At 39.4% G+C, this 17,558-nt stretch overlaps 1 protein-coding gene across 21 annotated transcripts in view; it reads right to left on the minus strand.

Annotated features, from left to right (window-relative positions):
- The window catches only part of RAI14 (retinoic acid induced 14), a 138,497-nt gene that overhangs the window by 9,079 nt on the left and 111,860 nt on the right, over positions 1-17,558 (minus strand). For 7 of the 21 annotated variants that reach the window (XM_070246335.1, XM_070246344.1, XM_070246337.1 and 4 more), the window contains 10 exons: positions 15,281-15,345; positions 11,592-11,649; positions 10,808-10,878; positions 9,168-9,274; positions 8,363-8,541; positions 8,077-8,105; positions 6,914-7,000; positions 5,925-6,011; positions 2,757-2,811; positions 237-355 (listed from right to left, as the gene is read on the minus strand). In XM_070246335.1, coding sequence (XP_070102436.1) covers positions 237-355; positions 2,757-2,811; positions 5,925-6,011; positions 6,914-7,000; positions 8,077-8,105; positions 8,363-8,541; positions 9,168-9,274; positions 10,808-10,878; positions 11,592-11,649; positions 15,281-15,345 — 857 coding nt within the window. Of the gene's footprint in view, positions 1-236; positions 356-2,756; positions 2,815-5,924; positions 6,012-6,913; positions 7,001-8,076; positions 8,106-8,362; positions 8,542-9,167; positions 9,275-10,807; positions 10,879-11,591; positions 11,650-15,280; positions 15,346-17,558 lie in introns of all 21 variants that reach the window. The other 14 variants (XM_070246343.1, XM_023625785.2, XM_070246334.1 and 11 more) reach the window with 3 other exon arrangements.

Below are 17,558 nucleotides of genomic sequence, written 5' to 3' on the forward strand. Positions count from 1 at the left end.
TTATAAATATCATACTATGTATAGAATTACATATAATTTAGCAATTTACAGAAATAGAGTTAACAAATAACTCAAGAAGCAAATAATTTGGAACTATAAGATGATTAAGGCTAACTATTAAAAAAGAAGAAGAAACTTAATGTAGATGTTTAAAACAAAGTATCATCTGACTAACCCTGAAAAACCCAATAGCTTGACCCTACAGAATAGTCGGTGGTAGCAATCTGTTTACCTACCTGTAATTTATCTTGTAATTCCTTATTGTGTAAGGTAAGAGAGGCAACTTTTGCTTGCAAAAGGACAAGAAGATCTTGTTGGTCAGCTTCAGAACTTATATCCAATAAGCTATCAGCACCTAGAAAAGAGAAAAGCAATTTAAAATAATATTTAAAAAATTAAACGGTTATTTCTCTGACCTCTGACAGACTCACTTTCTACCCAATCAAGTTCTTCTTCCTCATCCTATGAACTGCCCCCCGCCCACCAGCAGGACAGATGAACAATTCTTAGGTACTAAAGTTTCCTTACTGGGGTGTTCCTAGCACAGTACTAGATGCCTGGATGCATACATGCTGATCTGAAAACTGATGGATTTGCTCATACATTTTCCATTCACTGGATTAAGTGTTATACCTTGGTTGTTTATTGTTCCTCCCACGCCTAACAAGTTCCATTTCTGTGAATCCTTTTAGAAATAGCTCTGGAATCTGGTTCACTTTTTATCCCCACCACCATTACTCTAGTTCAAACTTTATCACCAAACTTGGAAACTCTGCCAACAGCTTCCTACCAAATCTCTCTCTCCTCTCCCTAGTAAAAATGTAGCTTGCACAACACTGTTTGACTAATCTTCCTAAAACACACTGTGGGAGGGCCATTTCTTTGGTTCAAGTGCTTTAATTGCTCTTTCTCCAAAAATAATTTCCAAATTCCTTTATCTGGATTAAAGCCTCTGAGATTTGGCCTCAATCTACTCTTTCAGGTTTATGACTCATGACTTCTTTCTCTAGATTTTCATTTTCCTCAGATTCAAGGTTTCCATCATACCTTCTATATTCTCAACATGGCTGACTCTTGCATTATTTATCCATACGACTGCCCTTGCAGCCTATCTCTGGCCAGATGACTCTTAGGCATCCTTCAAGACTCATGTCAGGCTGTGCCTCCTCCTTAAAGCATTCGCTGACCACCCCAGCATGAAATGGTTTTCTCTTCTCTGAATCCCACAGCAAACACGGTTGCTAAACCACCACTTTTTGACATCGTACTGGTTACCAAGCTGAATTAGCCCCTAAAGCAATGCTACTCAAAGTGCTCACTGAGGCACGACAGGAGCTTGCTCCAGAATTTTATTCAATGTTCCGCTTCCTTCATCCAGAAAGTCTTCCTATGAAAAACAAAATGTCAGCTGGACAAAACAGTGCGCTTAGTGATGTAGCTGGATGACTTTCTGGTGCAAACTCCTTATTTACTGTAGACTGGCAACAGTTTACAGACCATACTCTGAATAGCACAGATCTAATGTTTTTACTGTTACGTTTTTTATTTTGTCACAGCCATTTAACGTAAAGATGAAAACATTAATCTGAACTTGGAATGATGCAAAATGACATTTCTTCATAGAAAAGCTTACTTCTGACGTTTGGTGCCTAGCCACAGCTTCATGAGTCCCCTTGATAGGAAGGCTGGTGAGTTCGGAATGAACCGGGGGTTGGGGAGCGTGACTGTAATTCTAAGCCATAGGAATTATTTCTAAGACACAGTGGATGGTTTTTAAAGTATCCAATCTAACAATTGTTCAGTTATGTTAACATTGCTCTCTGCCAGGAATTAGAAAATTTAATATTTCTAAATTCTGTAAGTTGAAAGCTCGAAACACATATGAAATGCATAACAGACTAAGAAACTGGATGCTGGAACAAAAAGGGGCCTTTGAAATAATCTACCCTACATTATAAATTGATTCTGAAGGTACCGTACTACATTCTTAGAGAGTAAGCCACAGGATAGACTCATCAGACAAGGAATTAAACCCTGTCTTGATGAAGACAATGTGACGTGTATGATTTCATTAACACTCTATCTTTGCAGGTGTCTACTTAAAATCCAAAGTAGAAATGTTACACTGTGGCAGCCCTTGAGATCCTCAGTTGACTCTCCCATCAGGAAATAACCTGCAGCTCAGCTGAAAGGAGTGCTGCCTGCTGACAGCCTGCAGCCGGCGGAGCTCATCCCCAGATAATGTTTTCAAATGTGTAAAACAGAATGCACAGGCTACAGTAATTTAAGAGCTTATTTTGTAATATACCAAATAACAAGATCCGGCAGCAGGTCTAATAACTGCCATAATTTTTAGTAGAAATACTGTAAATGACATTTCAAGATATCTGTAGTAACATTAAGGTGACCTGACATTCTCCGTGAATTCTCTTGGTGTCAAAGTCACTGGTTTGCTAATACCACCGGGGGTTATTGCCTATATTCATAACTGAAGGAAGTGCTAACATTTGGTTAGGGACAAATGAACACAGAGATACATTATTTCACACCCCAGCTCGGAGACTCCTGAAAATCCTGGGGAAGGTTCCGTGAAGCACAGAGAGCTTCAGCCTGTGCAGTATCGGCAGGCCTGGGGTGACACGACAGGGTTCTTGACCTCCCTACACAGAGGAGCCCCCCTTGGCCTTTGCTGTCATTAAATGGACATGTAATAGAGACCGGTCAAAGGAACAAAAACAGACACTCCTTCATCTTACCTGTAGTGCTGTCACTTAGTCTGTCTTTGTTTTCCCGTATAGAACTGATCTCAGCCTGCTGGGACACAAAAATGACTGAAAAGAATGTTCCTCAAGGTAACATTCCACAAAAGAATCAAGCAAATTTTCCTCCTTGAGTTTACATAGAACAGAGTTGGTGTTATCCTACTAGAAAAAGAGCTAGAAAATCTCAAGGAAAGAAGATGATACTTGGGGCTGGCCCCGTGGCCAAGTCGTTAAAATTCCAAGTGCTCCGCTTTGGCGGCCTGGGTTTGCAGGTTTGGATCCTGGGTGTGGACCTACTCCGCTCGCTGGCCATGCTGTGGAGGCATCCCACATACAAAAAATAGAGCACAGATGTTAGCGCAGGCTAATCTTCCTCAAGGAAAAACAGAGGAAGATTTGCAACAGATGTTAGCGCAGGGCAAATCTTCCTTTCCAAAAAAAAAATTAAAATATAAGTAAATTAAAATGACAATTATTTACTAAAATATAATTTCTAAAACATTAGATGCTCCAGAGGGTACATTATCAAAATATTTTTCAGAAATTTTATCTAGTAAGTACAATACAAATATTGTTTAAGATTATAATAATTTTATGTAATAGCTACCTTAGAGGGCTATGTTGTAAAACTTGAGATGGTAAATACTACTTTCATAATTAAGTCCAAAGAAATTTTATCTATCTGGGTAATACATTGATTAAAATACATTAAAAGTACTTTCTAGCTTTATCATTTTATAAATTATCTGCTATTATCATGTTGTTATTAATATTTCTAAGAGAAATGGTAGTAAATGAGAACTGCCAGGGAAAAGTAATTTTATAAGGGAATAAAAATTTTTTATAATCTTGGGTTGACAATTGATCCTCTCAAGATTTCCTCTAACCCTTTGTCCCTGAATATCTATTAATATATTGCAAAAATTCTTATAACTTCAAAGCCAGACTCTCATTTCAAAACAAAATACACTGCCTTGCCAGAAATTACTAGGTTTCATCTAGGTGAGCCACAGACCACGATAAGAGAATTTTTCAGCAAAGGAACTTTTGTAAAGACCCACATGCTAAAAATAAAGTGGCTTACTTTTGGCAAGTGCTTATCTTTATGAAAAGCTTTTTTTTTCACTTAAAAAATATATACTTATTTTTATTTTTTCAATTATATTAAGGTACAATGCATCCATTTAAAGTTTACAATTTGAGGAGTTTTGACAGATATAGACCCATGGAACCACCCAGCTATACAAGCATCATCAAGATACAGAATATTTCTATCACCTCGAACAGTTTCCTCATGCGTCATCAGAGCCAGTCTTGCCCACCCCATTCTCAGGCAACCGCTACTCTCCTTTTGGCATCTTCAAGACCTTCTATAAATGGAATGTCATAGGATATTAATTTCTTTGTGTCTGGCTTCTTTGACTCAGCATGATGATTTTCAGACCCATCTATGATGCTGCTTATACAGAACTTCATTCTTTTTTATGGCTGAGTAATATTCCATTGTATGGATATATCTCATTATCTTTATCCATTCACTTGTTGATGGACATATGGATTGTTTCCAGTTTGGGGATATTGTAAATAAAGCTGCTATAAATATTTCTGTGTAAGTTTTTTTGCGACATATATTTTAATTTCTCTTGGGTAAACACCTATGAGCGGATATCTAGATCATAAGTTAGGTGTATGTTTAACAAACTATCAGTTTTCCACAGTAGTTGTGCCATTTTACATTCTAGTAACAGAATATCAGAGTTCTAGTCCCTCCACATCCTCACAAACAATTGGTATTTTGAATCTTTTGAAACCTTAGCCATTCCAAACAGTGTCACTTTTTATCTTTTAACGTTTTTATTTTTGTTTCTTAAGAAATGAAAATCTTTTTTTGAGGAAGATTAGCTCTGAGCTAACTGCTGCCAATCCTCCTCTTTTTGCTGAGGAAGCCTGGCCCTGAGCTAACATCAATGTGCCCATCTTCCTCTACTTTATATGGGGGACGCCTACCACAGCATGGCTTGCCAAGCAGTGCCATGTCCGCACCCGGGATCCGAACCAGTGAACCCCGGGCCGCCGAAGCAGAACGTGTGCACTTAACCACTTTGCCACCAGGCCGGCCCCTGAAAGCCTCTTTATAATCTATTTCTGAAAATCATAATTTCTGATATTATTCTTAGAAGATTTTAGGGTACTAACTCTAAGAACATAACTTCCTTCCCCTGCCTTGCCTTGAATAGATATTCATCCTAAGAGCTGACTAATAAAATCTGGTGAAAGTGAGAGAAACGATAGGTTGATAGAATCTTCGCAGATCAATGTGCATCCAAGTTAAAAGAAAATTTATCTTTAGTAATTCTTATATGGGGGAAATAAATATATAATATACCACTGGAATTTCATTTTAATAATTATAAATTTTACTTTCTTTCCAAATATAATTCCCTAGTGATTGTTAGGTAAACAGATATTGAATTGAAATATGCCCCTATTCCTTAAAATACTTTCCAACCACAAATCTACAGAATCAGGCGGAATAAGACCTAATGGATTTTCTAAAATTTCTAAAATAAATACATATTACCTTTATAATCAGGAAAAAGTTTAATTAAAAAAATACACTTACTTCTCAGTAAAACATCAGAGAATAACAAAAATTTCTTTCTTTTTAAATGAAGGAAATGAATTATTACTTAATGAATATGGTTTATTCATCCTACCGTTTTTCATTTTTTAAATTTTTTTGTGAGGAAGATTCACCCTGAGCTAACATCTGTTGCCAATCCTCCTCTTTTTTTTGCTTGAGGAAGATTAGTCCTGAGCTAACAGCCGTGCCATTCTTCCTCTACTTCATATGTGGGATGCCTCCACAGCACGGCCAGTGAGTGAAGTAGGTCTGCACCCAGGATCCAAAACTGAAAACCCCAGCTGGCGAAACAGAGTGTGCACAGCCTTAACCACTCAGCTACGGGGCCAGCCCCTCATCCTACTCTTCTTTGTATGGAGTCCATGCCAGGAAAAATAATCAAGATGTGCTTCATGATGAGAAGGTTGTGAACCTATCACTGAGAAGTATATTCTGTTTCACCCAGTGTTATAGCACTTAAATCAAGTCTATTATGTATCATAAAATTCAATAGCAAAATTGAACACAAAAGGAAATACCTTGAAGGGTGCTTCTGCAAAAAATATTGATTCCTTTCCCGAAAGTGGTGTTGAAGTTATTGATCTTGGGGAAGACATATCACTCAACTAAAAAAACAAAATGAAAACCAGTGATAAAGAATGTTTCCTCAAAGTCTTTTCTTCTCCAGTGCTGAAGAATTAACCTATCTATCTAACCAATGCAAATTAAGTCAAGGGTAATCTATTTTCAAAGTAATTCAGCTACCTCAAATACTTTTTCCAAGTTTGCAGACTATAACTAAGTAACTTCACTCCTATATTTACTAGAATCAATTTCATAAATCCATGAAACGTTTATTGTAGGTTACAAATATTCTTAATGAATATGCTAACATATTTAAAATTACTCATCAGATGAGATATTCCTGTTAACTTTTTGAATATGGATTATTCTTTTTATGGCCTATGATTCTTTTAATAACAAGCCCCAGCCTGTTTTTATTGCCATTTCATAGATATCCATGCTTCCTCCACTATGCTGTAGTCACTGTAAGCTCAGATATGAAAGCTGCTTTTAATATTAGCCAAACTTAAATGTAATTAGAAAGGCAAATATATTTTAACAATGTTTTTAAAAACCAAGTAAACTTCATTTTCAACTGCCTCACCAGCTATCCATTCTCCCCCACTTTACGAGAACTGTTAATATGAAGAACTAAAAATAGATTGAGCTTATTATCTTAAGGAAAAAGCATCTGTCATAAGATTTTGAGACATTTTTCTTTGAGGCTTTCTAAAAAGATACTGTTCCATTCTTCAGTTTTGAAATAAATAAGAACCAACATTATTTCCACACTAATAATCAAAATCCTTCATACCACAAATTGAAATTTAAAACCACTGAAGACAATTATAAATCTGCATTTAAGGGTCAGTTCTAAACCATTTCTTTTTGGCCTAAAGACAAAAAGACAAAATTATGGCTTGGTTGTTGTATGCTTGCTCATTGTTGGTTTGCTCATTTTTACCTGGGTAGGACTGACAGGAGGTGGTGGAGCTTTGCGTTTTTTTGGAGTTCCACTTCTTTCTGAGCTTATTTTAGAGACTTGATCATGCTGAAAGTTATCACAGTCCAAAGAATGGAGGTGGGTTAGTTAGGTTAGTAAAGTCTGGGCAAACAGCTTCACCAAACAATGAGAAAAACCTCAACAGTTCATGCGTTTCTTACTTTATCCAGATCTGAAATCTGCTACCAACATAAAAATAAGTAATATGCATGCTCCAAGTTTTCTTCCAGCAGCCCATGCTTTAATAGCAAGAAAATAAAAAACACAAGACAAAACCAAATTAAGTTGGTGTGGAGAACTGGGAAAGTAGAGGATGAGGAGTTGTGTACCACAATTTAGAACTCAGAATACATTCATAGTCTAGCTTTCATCTTAATGCAAAGCAGTGATATTTCCCCCATCTTGGCATTACTTCCATTCCTTTTCTTAAAGAGTGTAAGTATGCAGGGGAGGGGGGAATGTCATCTCTGACAAATAAGTAACCCAGTTAGTACATAATAAATTCAGTATTGAGTATTTGCTGTGTATAACTTTTTCAAGAACCTTGATGTATAAACAAATAAAACAGCCAAACATACATCTTGTTAATAAAGTAAACAATAGCGACTATGTTTTTAGAAAAAACTCCAAAATAACAGGGCAAACTTCTCAATTTCTATCTGTGTAACACTAATGACATTTTAGAAAAGCCCCAATCAAAATAAAAGGAAAAGCTAAATCTCTTATTTTCATTAAATATGTAACATTGCCATGGATGTAGGTCTCCAATCCATGAGCTATTACATGCACTTGAAATATTACAAGTATTTAAAAGACTGTTATTCATTCTCAGAGTTTAAACCACAAACACTTTCACACCAATTGGAAATATTAGTACATTTCAGAAAAAGATGAATCTATAAGTAGCAAGTTTAAAGTTACATGCTTTAGCAAAAGGGTAAACCATTTAGTAAATATTTACCACTTTATAACAAGGAATCATTTATTCTAAAGATATTTCACTCAAGTGTTTTCAACATAGTCTTTATCATTTTTCTAGTGGACCACAGAGTGGTTTAATCAGAACATTTTCAAATTCCCACAAGGAGAGATGAAAAAAAATCACCTCCCCCAAAGATAAATACCTGCTTTGGTTTTGTTGGTGTCTTTAAATCTATAGAAGGAAAAGTGAAAAAAAGAAAACTATAAGAATCATAATGACTCATATCCACTTTGGGTGGCAGGATTCACTCACACTCACTCACACACACACACCCACCCACCCCATACACAACATTTAACACTTCATTTTTCTTCAAGAATATGTTTAAAAGAATAATAAAACATATCATACTGTACAAATTCCTTTATCCTTTAGGGAAAATGGAGGGGATGAACTTAAAACAACACTGGTTATTTTCTTTCACATACCAGCATCCTGAGAGATTTTTGATAACAGAAGGCTTTGAATTCCTGCCTTTTCTGAGAGTTTGGAATAATGTAAGGCATTGTGTCCAAGAGAATCTGCAAGATTTAGGTCTGCACCCTTTTTAATTAAGGCTTCCACGATGTTAGAGCTGCCGATCTCACAAGCCAGCATGAGAGCAGTTCTAGAGAAAAAAAGAGGCACTAAATTAGTACTAACAAATGTGAACACTCTTTCCTGGGAAATCATTTCATCTTCCAAACAGGGACAAGAAGATTAAGTGCCTTTAAACCTGTACTATACTTAATCTTCTAGGGAATTCAAAATGGAATGCTATCAAGGTGAAATTAAGTAGTTTCTTTAAAAACTTCAGATTAAATCAAAACATTAAACCATATTAGGTCCAATAACATAGACATAATCTTCTGAATATGATGGAATTTAATATTGGCACAAATCTTGTCTTCTCACCTCAAGCATTTGAAAGTACCCATACATTTTATTAGGACTACTTTTAAAAAGCAACCAATATGTTTACTTTTATTCAATTTTGCATGAAAAGTCATAGGAAATGGCCCATTCACTTTAGTATTTAATAATCTCATCACTGATTCAATGATGTTCTCAGAGGTCTGGGGAAAAAATTTTAAGTGGAAACAGATCCTTGATTATCAAAAAAGGCAGAAAATAAAAAAGTAAAGAAGTTAAAACCACTTTATAACAAATGATCTAAAATACAGCTGTGATATTTTGAAAGACTCTCCAGACGTGGGTATTACTGAAATCAGATGATTTCTAATTCTATGGTACCTTCCATTTTTGTCCCGGGAATTTACATCCGCTCCATGATCCAGGAGAAAGTGGCAGACCTCACTGTGGCCATTTTGTACTGCAAGAAGCAGTGGTCTATTCCCATCCTAGGAGACAAATTCAGATTAAGACTTGAACTCAGACACCAAATGCCAGAATGGTAAAGGTCTTCGTTGTTTCTACATTCATTCCTGAATTGTCCTGCTGGTCTTATATTTGACTCACCATGAGAGGCTGTGCCCCAATAGGGCCGCCATTACATCTTAGCACAACTCTTTCTGTGGAATTCCACTGACTGTTAGCTTTTCCTCAGGAGCCTCAGCCATCGGGCTGCTTGCTCCCTTGGCTATCACTCAGTCTGGTGATGATGTGAGTGAGAGTGGAACACAAAGTATGTAAAGGCTCAAGGCATGTGTACCACATCTACTGAGGGATGGTTTTGGAGAAATGCAGGACTGGTTTCGTACGGCATCGGTCATTCCCACTGTCCCCTAAGCAGCTTCTTCTGAGTGAACTACAGGTATCCCACCATGCCACTACTGTCTTCTCGGAAAGCATACCCTTTCATAATCTTACTAGGTATCAAAACAGAACACAAATTAGTTTGTCTTTTACTGACACATGACTAGATAAAGAGATCGATGGAAAGAATGATTTGTTTCATATATTACAATATGACAACTGGCAATTCCTTTGGAACAAAAGAATACTAGAGCCCCATCTCATATACCAACTACATAAGGTGGATTAAGAATCAAAATATTACAATATAAAACAAATGAAAAAATACTAGAGGAATACAGAGGTGACTATTTCCATAATCCTAGGGTGAAGGGGCCTAGCTCAAATGACACAAACCATAAAGAGAAGCTTTTATTCTGCTCTTTCCTTGAACAAACCCTAAAAATGGGGTCAACAGTAATTTTTAAGGTAGATGTATTCAAAAGGCAAAGGAAAAAAGTAAGCCATTATTTTAATATACAATTGCTGCTTAAGGATTATTAAGGCTCCTCTTAAAGTAGAATTTCAGACATTAAAACCTTATCTCTGTAAAGTTATCCTTTTTGGTTATAAAGTGCTGACATTCAGGGAGTGTGAATTTATTTACAGATTCATATGCTCACTTCACAATATCTCCATCAGGTATAAGTGTATGCTTAGCAATTCCCACGTTACAGCAAGAAATTTAACCCTGGAACTAGGAGGAACAAGCATGTAAATTTATTCTCACAATAGCCCAGCAAGGTTAAAACAGGCTAGAAGCGGTCTTCAAAGCTGGGAAACCCTAACCAGGAGTACCCAAGGAGGTACACACGGTGCAGGATGAAAACAATAACTTCCACTTAGATTTTTTAGTTTAAAAAATCAAGAAATTAAGCCTAATTAATCTTTAAGTTGATGGTAGACTACATATATATCCTTAGATACAAATACACATATAAAGAATTTGCATGGGGCAAAATGTTTTATTAACAACTTAGGGACCAAAGATGGATAATACTTAATTCCATTTTGCAGAAGAGGATGTAGGTTGAAAAGCAATAGAATTGTGCCACATACTTAGGTCTCTAAAGTCTTAAGCACACAGTGCTCGAAAAACCAGTGTTCATCTCCACCTCTAGTGGCCACCTGGTACTTACCAAATCCTTGAGGTTTATGGGGCTTTTGTGCTCACAAAGAACCTGCACAGCTTGAAGGCAGCCCTGTGCCGCTGAGGGGAGGAAAATACAATACCACAGCTGATCACAAAGCTACTCTCACAACGGGGTCATCAAACACTTCCGGGATGGAAAATGTCGTGTTCTACCCAGTTTGCACGCATTCCCTCCAGTTGCATTGGAGAGAGATGCTGTCAGGAAGGTTAAGTAAGAGGTGTTTCAAATTACTGTTTAATTTTAGTGTTATTCGGCAACTGCCCGTTGCCTTTAGGCAAACGTTTGATCCCGCTTTTCATAGGACTTACCTTCTCCACAACTAGCGCTAAAAGAAATTTGTAAATCTAATCATCCCAGAGTTCAGTTGTCAACGTTTTGTCACTTGAAGCTGTGTGACAGTTAGTAAGACAAAACGAGAAATAAAACTGATTGATGTTCTTTATGATCCTCAAGTCAAAAAATCTGTACCACACATTACTGGTAATCTACAAAGGTTTATGAATATCTCCTATATAAGAACCTTTAATTAATTAAAATATAATAGCCATGACAATTTTTACTAGTTGTTTGGTGGGCAATTGATGAATTCTAGATGTATTCCTTGGAAAAACTCTAGACACTTTGCAAACTGAGTAAAATAAGAATGTGTAGGAATGATGACAGATAGTAGCAGCAGGAGTAATATGGTAAGCTTAGCGGCTTGAATAAGGAAAATGAAAAGTTAGTGTTTCTTATGGCAGGAGAAGACAAGGAAAAGAATGAAAGTTACCTGCATAATGTAAAGCTGTTTTCCCAGAGCTGTCAATACTTTCAGCGGGGCATTTAGACTACAAGACAAAAATAAACAAATACATGCAATAAAATTCAGTTCATCTTTTTCCTTCAAGGTGTGACGCGACTTATTAGGAAGAGTAGAAACATGAATGAGTCTCAGTTACCACACTCCAGGGGACTACAGTCCCTGATGGGGAGGGAGACCCATCTCCAAGTAATCATGACACAGGCAAACTGTCACCCTTTGTTGCTTTGACGGTCCCTCCTCTCACTTACGTCGTCACTACATCACCACTGTGTCATCCCCACCAGCTAACAAACACGCTCTAGGATTTCTCAGTTTGATCCCACCTTTGATTCTCCCCTTTCACAGAGCCAACTGCTTGTTAAGAATTGCCCACACACGGTCCATCCTTCCTCACCTCCCATTCATTCCTGAACCCACTGCAGTTGGGCGTCTGCCTTCAAGACTCCACAGAGATGGCCTTAGCCAAAGTCACCAACAATCTTCATGTTTCCAATGACAACAAACACATTTATCCTCCCCTTACAACCCCTCACCTGTCATCCACTCCTCCCCCTTTCCAGTACCCCATCCTCAGCTCCCAAAGCACTGCCTGGCCCATCCTATCTTGGCTTTCCTCCCACTGCTCTGGCCACTCCTTCTCCTTTAGCCAAACATAACACTTGGGGGTTCCTCGGTGCCCTCTCTCTAAACTCTCTTCCTTGGTAATCTCACCTACACCCATAGCTTGAAATACTATCTAGAAGCTAATGACTCCCAAATGTATATCTTAACAATAATAACAAAAATATTGCATAAGTATTAACTATTATGTGCCAGACGCTGTTCAAAGAATTGTTTTCAGGCTCCTAAAACCCTAGTTAGATACTATTATTTAGCCCAATTTTCAGATGAGAAAACTCAGGTACAAAGAAGTTAATAATTTTCTCAGGTCACATTAAGTGGCAGAGCCAGGATTCAAACGCAGACAGACTGGGCTAGAGCCTGTGTTCTTATCTGTGGACGACAGGGCTTATCTCAGAGCACCAGGCTGGATAACCCACTGCCTACTTCACATTTCCGTTCTGAGTCTCACGAGCACCTCAGATGCAGCACAGCCAGAACTTGTGCCTGCCCTCCCCGACGCCCGGCCTGATGCTCCGAGACCCCTCCCCATCTCTGTCAACAGCACCACATCCATCTAGTCAATTAGCCAGAAACCAGAGTCGGTCATCTTTGATTTCTTCTCCTCCTCCTCCCACATCTAATTTACTATGTCCTGTCAGTTCTGTCTCCAAACACAGCCCGGGTCTACTCTCTTCTGTTTCTCCACTACCAGGACCTGGTCTAGCCAGCACCTTCTCACCTAGCCAGCTACGAGAGCCTCCCAGTGGGTCTCCACAGTTCCGCCTTTTCCCCCTTTAATCAATTCTCTGTACAACCAGAGTGATCTTTTAAAACTGTGAACGTCACTGTTTACTTACAAGCTCTTTGCAGTTCCACACTGTACGTAGAAGAATTACAGTCTGCCCATCATGACACACGAGGCCTCTACCCTCTACCCTTCTTTCTCTTCCTCACTGCCTTTGCCCTAGGCCCACTCACTGGCTTTCTTTCTTCCATGACTAGTGCCTTTCCTACCTTAGGCCTTTTGGACTTGCTGTTCTGTCTACTTGGAATGCTTTTCCTTTGGCTCTTTTCATTGTTGAGTTCTCAGCTTAAATAGCACCTCCTCCGGGAGGCCTTCCCTGAACATCCACCTCTCCCTTCTCTCTCACGGTACACTGTTAATTTTTTCTTAGTGTTGTGCAATTTGTAACATGTATTTGTATAATTGTTTACCAGATTGCAAGCTCCACCAAGACAGGCGCTGCTCAGTTCATGCCTGACACAGTGCCCATGCCCAGGGAACACTTGCTAGAAGAAAGAGTGAGGGGAATAGTGGGTTCTCAGGGGAGGGAGAGAGTTCATTTGATTTTAAAGGCTCTCAGGAGGCTCTGTGTGCCTTGTCTTGAGGAGACAGAACTTTGAGAAGTATCTCCTGCAGACACATAGTAAGAACAAAGGCCTAGAGAGGCCAGAGAGAGGAGAAAATGCAGAGGGTGCAGTGGTGAGGTGGCAGGAGATAACAGGGGTCCCCTCACAGAGGGCACAGGTTGCCAAGATGAGAGATGGAGAACTGATGAGAGAGACAGAGGACATGGAAGCCCCAGGTTTAAACAACTATCCCGAAAGAAGAACAGCATTCAGACAACTTGGAAGCGAAGGGAGGCAAGAACAGGCCACACTGGAGTGGAATGTCTGTGCGCCCTTCAGTGGTGAGAAGAATGGAGATCAAGTTACGACTCACCACGCTGTGGCCTAATTTTAGAACAGCACGAGGAACAGTTTAAAGGCTTCAAAGATTCCAGAGAAAAACCAATCCATTTGCATAACCAGATATAAAATTACATGAGAGGCTAGAATATCTGGTCCTTGCCCATGAGGATTTCCAGCTCATCAAGTTCATTCTTCCTTAAAATCAGAGCCAGATGCAAAGTCTGGATGGCTAAGCCAGGATGGGAATGGAGATTTAAAACACGAGTAAGTTTAAAAAATGGAGGTAAGACCAAGAGTGTGGAGGCAGGGGACTTGGGTCAGTCAACGATTGTCATTTATCCAGAGTGCCCAGTCCCAGAGGATGCAGATAAGAAAAGTTCTATTTTAATTGGTTTCAGGAAGAAGCCTCATAATAAAAATAATAATCAGAGATGTCGATCTATTTTTCTTGAATTTCGCTTCAGACCTGTTAAGGTTAAGCATTCCCGGCATTGGCGGTAGCTTGCATCATGTAACACAAGACAAGAAGCCGTGTGATCGACAGAGCAGGACCAGTTGAAGAATGTGACCACATTTCTGTATTAGAATTGCAAAGCCAAACTAAAGCAAGACACCGGGTCGTAGCCAGTGCTCCGAAGGCTGAGACAACAGCTCGACAGAACAGACAGTACTCCAAACAGATATTTTATTGCTCTCTGCTGTTCTTGAAAACAGCCAGCTTGCATTTTGACTGGAAACAGCTGGATGTTACTGAACAGACTGCTATTGGGATTTCATTAAATATTCATCTTTAAAGATGAACGGAAGTCATCACCCGAAGTAATCATTATAAACTTCCTGGCAAGGTTATCAAACCAGGGAGTTGGCTTAAAATTATAAAGAAGAATAAAACCAAGAACTTAAAAACCAAGAACTAAAAGCTCATCAAGTTATATTCAAGGCAATAATGGTTGAAATTCTGCTTCTCAAGGAGAGTTGCATTCTACTAATGATTGAAAGAATACCAGGATATTGGAGAGCCTATATCGTAAGGATCTCCAACAGCCCGGAAAAAATTAAGAACTATTTGAAGGGCATACGTCCTTCTGAAAAGAAAAGGGGCTGAAGAAAGGGGAGAAAAAGGCTGGATCCAAGGAAGACACTCCAAATTTTGACTAGGATGCTCTTCCCTACCAGTGTAATTGCTATGGAAATAATCTTCTCCTTGGCTATCATTTCAATAATGAAGTGCTTCACAGGAAACCCAGCTTCTGAGATAGTGTTTAAGGAGTGTGTGAGTGTGTGTTTGTCCTTTCACAGATAAGGTTGTTTTTAAATTTTAAAAGTGACACATTTCTAATTTTAAGCTGTTGCCATTTTACCTGAAGAAGCTTCTTGATGCATTCATGGTGGCTGTTCTTGGCTGCGAGATGCAAAGCACTGTGTCCTAAATGGATTTAAAAAAGAAAATTGGAAAAAGAGGCCACACATTTTAAATCTTTCTTATCTCTGTAACGAAGTCAACTACGAGGAAACAAATTGTTCTCCAACAAAGACAGAATTGTTCTTCTTGCGAGTAAGGCCTCAACTGCTTATCTGTAAAGTTCATTGTGACACAGGTGGGGAGAACACAGAGCATCCTGCCCACTGGGTAACATTCAGGGTCCACTCCAACTGCCGTTCTCTTGGGGTACAATTAAGCTCCAGGCTAGAAGCTTGCGGTGGACTCAGGACATGCAGCTTGAAAGCTCTGCCTTCAGCTGTCAATATGGATGCCAAATACCCTGTGTCCACAACAGTCAGACCAGGCTACGACAACCACAGGCCTAGGACCCCAGTAAAGGCAGCCTGCAAGCCAGCAGAGAACACACCAAACACCCACACACCTCAGTCCCCACTGTGACCTCTCATTCCTCTCTCCTCCAAAGACACTCCAGCCGTGAATGGAGATTACCTGGAGTTCTCAGATGGTCAAAGCTCTTATGGAGAAGAAGGAAAAGAGTTATAAAAACACCACCATCCTATTAAAGTAGCATTTACTTTACGTCCCCTTCATAGAACAGGACTCCAACATGAGGCTCTCTGATGTTTCTGCAGTCAAATAACATTAGGAAATCCTAATGCTATACCCAACTCCCTCCACCGCTTAATGGGCCTATACAATTCCTCTGGAAGAGGGCTTAGGGGCAGGCTTGGTATGGCTACCAGACCAGCAGGCTCCCACCCTAGAGCCTGTCCAAATTGTTCTTTGCTTAGCCTAGATTCTCTTCCTCAAAACCACCCAGCTGGCTCTCTCCCCTCTCCCGGATGCCACCGCTGAAATCCCGCCTTCCGAATAAGGCCTTTCCTGACCTCCCCATTTAAATTCCCATTCCCCCTCAACCCTTTTTATCTCTACACTCTGCTTCATTCTTCATCTTCATAGCACCAAGCACCTTCCAACACTCCCTTCCCACCGCCCCCCACTTCTCTCTCTCTCTCTCTCTCTCTCTAGACACACACACACATTTACGTAGTTAATTGTTCTTCTTTTCCCACTAAAATATAAACTCAGTGAGGACAGGAATTTTTGTCTGTCTTATTCCCTGCTATATCCCTAGTGCCTACAACACTGCTAGCACACAGTAGGCCCTCAGTATATACGTGTCCATTTGAATTAGAGGGTATATTCATTACAAATGTCTGGGGAGGGGATTTGGGGGAGGCAACCAAAGTTACCACTGCCAGCCAACCCAATATACCTAGTAAACTCTTAAATCCTGCGATTCCTGAAGTATTTATCCAAGATACCCTCAATGTAACACCTGTAAACAATCCACACTTTGGAACTTAAAGCTTGGTTTCTCAGCCTCAGCGCTACTGACACTTTAAGCTGTGAGGGCTTGTCTTGTGCATTGTAGCATTTTAAGCAGCATCTATGGCCTCTACCCACAAGACGTCCAGTTGGGACAGTCAGAAATGTCTCGAGACATGGCCAAATATCCCCTGAGGGGCAAAATCACCCCTCACTGAGCACCACTGGCTTAGAGGAACAATTTCTTTTATTTGGTGGTCCAGTTTCCAAATACCATTTCTCCTTTCTGACTTAGTCTTCACTCTCTTAACACTGACCGGAAATCCACTAAGTATTAGAGAATCCTATGACTAGGAATTACCGTATTTAAAAATTAGAGGGTTTTAGGACCACAGTGAGCTGCACAAAAGCATGTACAAGGTCAAAAGGTCGGATTCTTTGTTTTCTGAGATCGGCTGTACTGAGAGGTTTTAAGGGCATGTGAAGGGGGCAGTTTTTTAGTGGGGGTGGGACGCTGAGAGGCAGGAATCCCTCCGCCCTCTCCCAAACGGATGAGCAACATTAGGAAATGAGGAAAACGAGACCCTTGGAAGTAAGAAGACAAAGATCTTTTCTTCCCCTTCCTCCTCCAACTGCATGAGACCCCTCCTCTCAGGATACACAATGCATAATAGTGTGAGTTCACTTACATTATGCATTACAGAGGCTTTGGGGGGTTAGCCTGGCCCCCAAACATCACTTACACCAGTGTTTCTAAGGACAAGCATATTCTCAGTTTTAAACAAATGCCTTACAGATGAACTTTTGGAACCTATCCTGATTGTAAGTACAAGACTGTTTATGTCGTGTACGCGATGCATTAACTT

This window comes from Equus caballus, chromosome 21 (assembly GCF_041296265.1).
Source record: "Equus caballus isolate H_3958 breed thoroughbred chromosome 21, TB-T2T, whole genome shotgun sequence".
In the NCBI taxonomy this organism is placed as follows: Eukaryota; Metazoa; Chordata; class Mammalia; order Perissodactyla; family Equidae; genus Equus; species Equus caballus.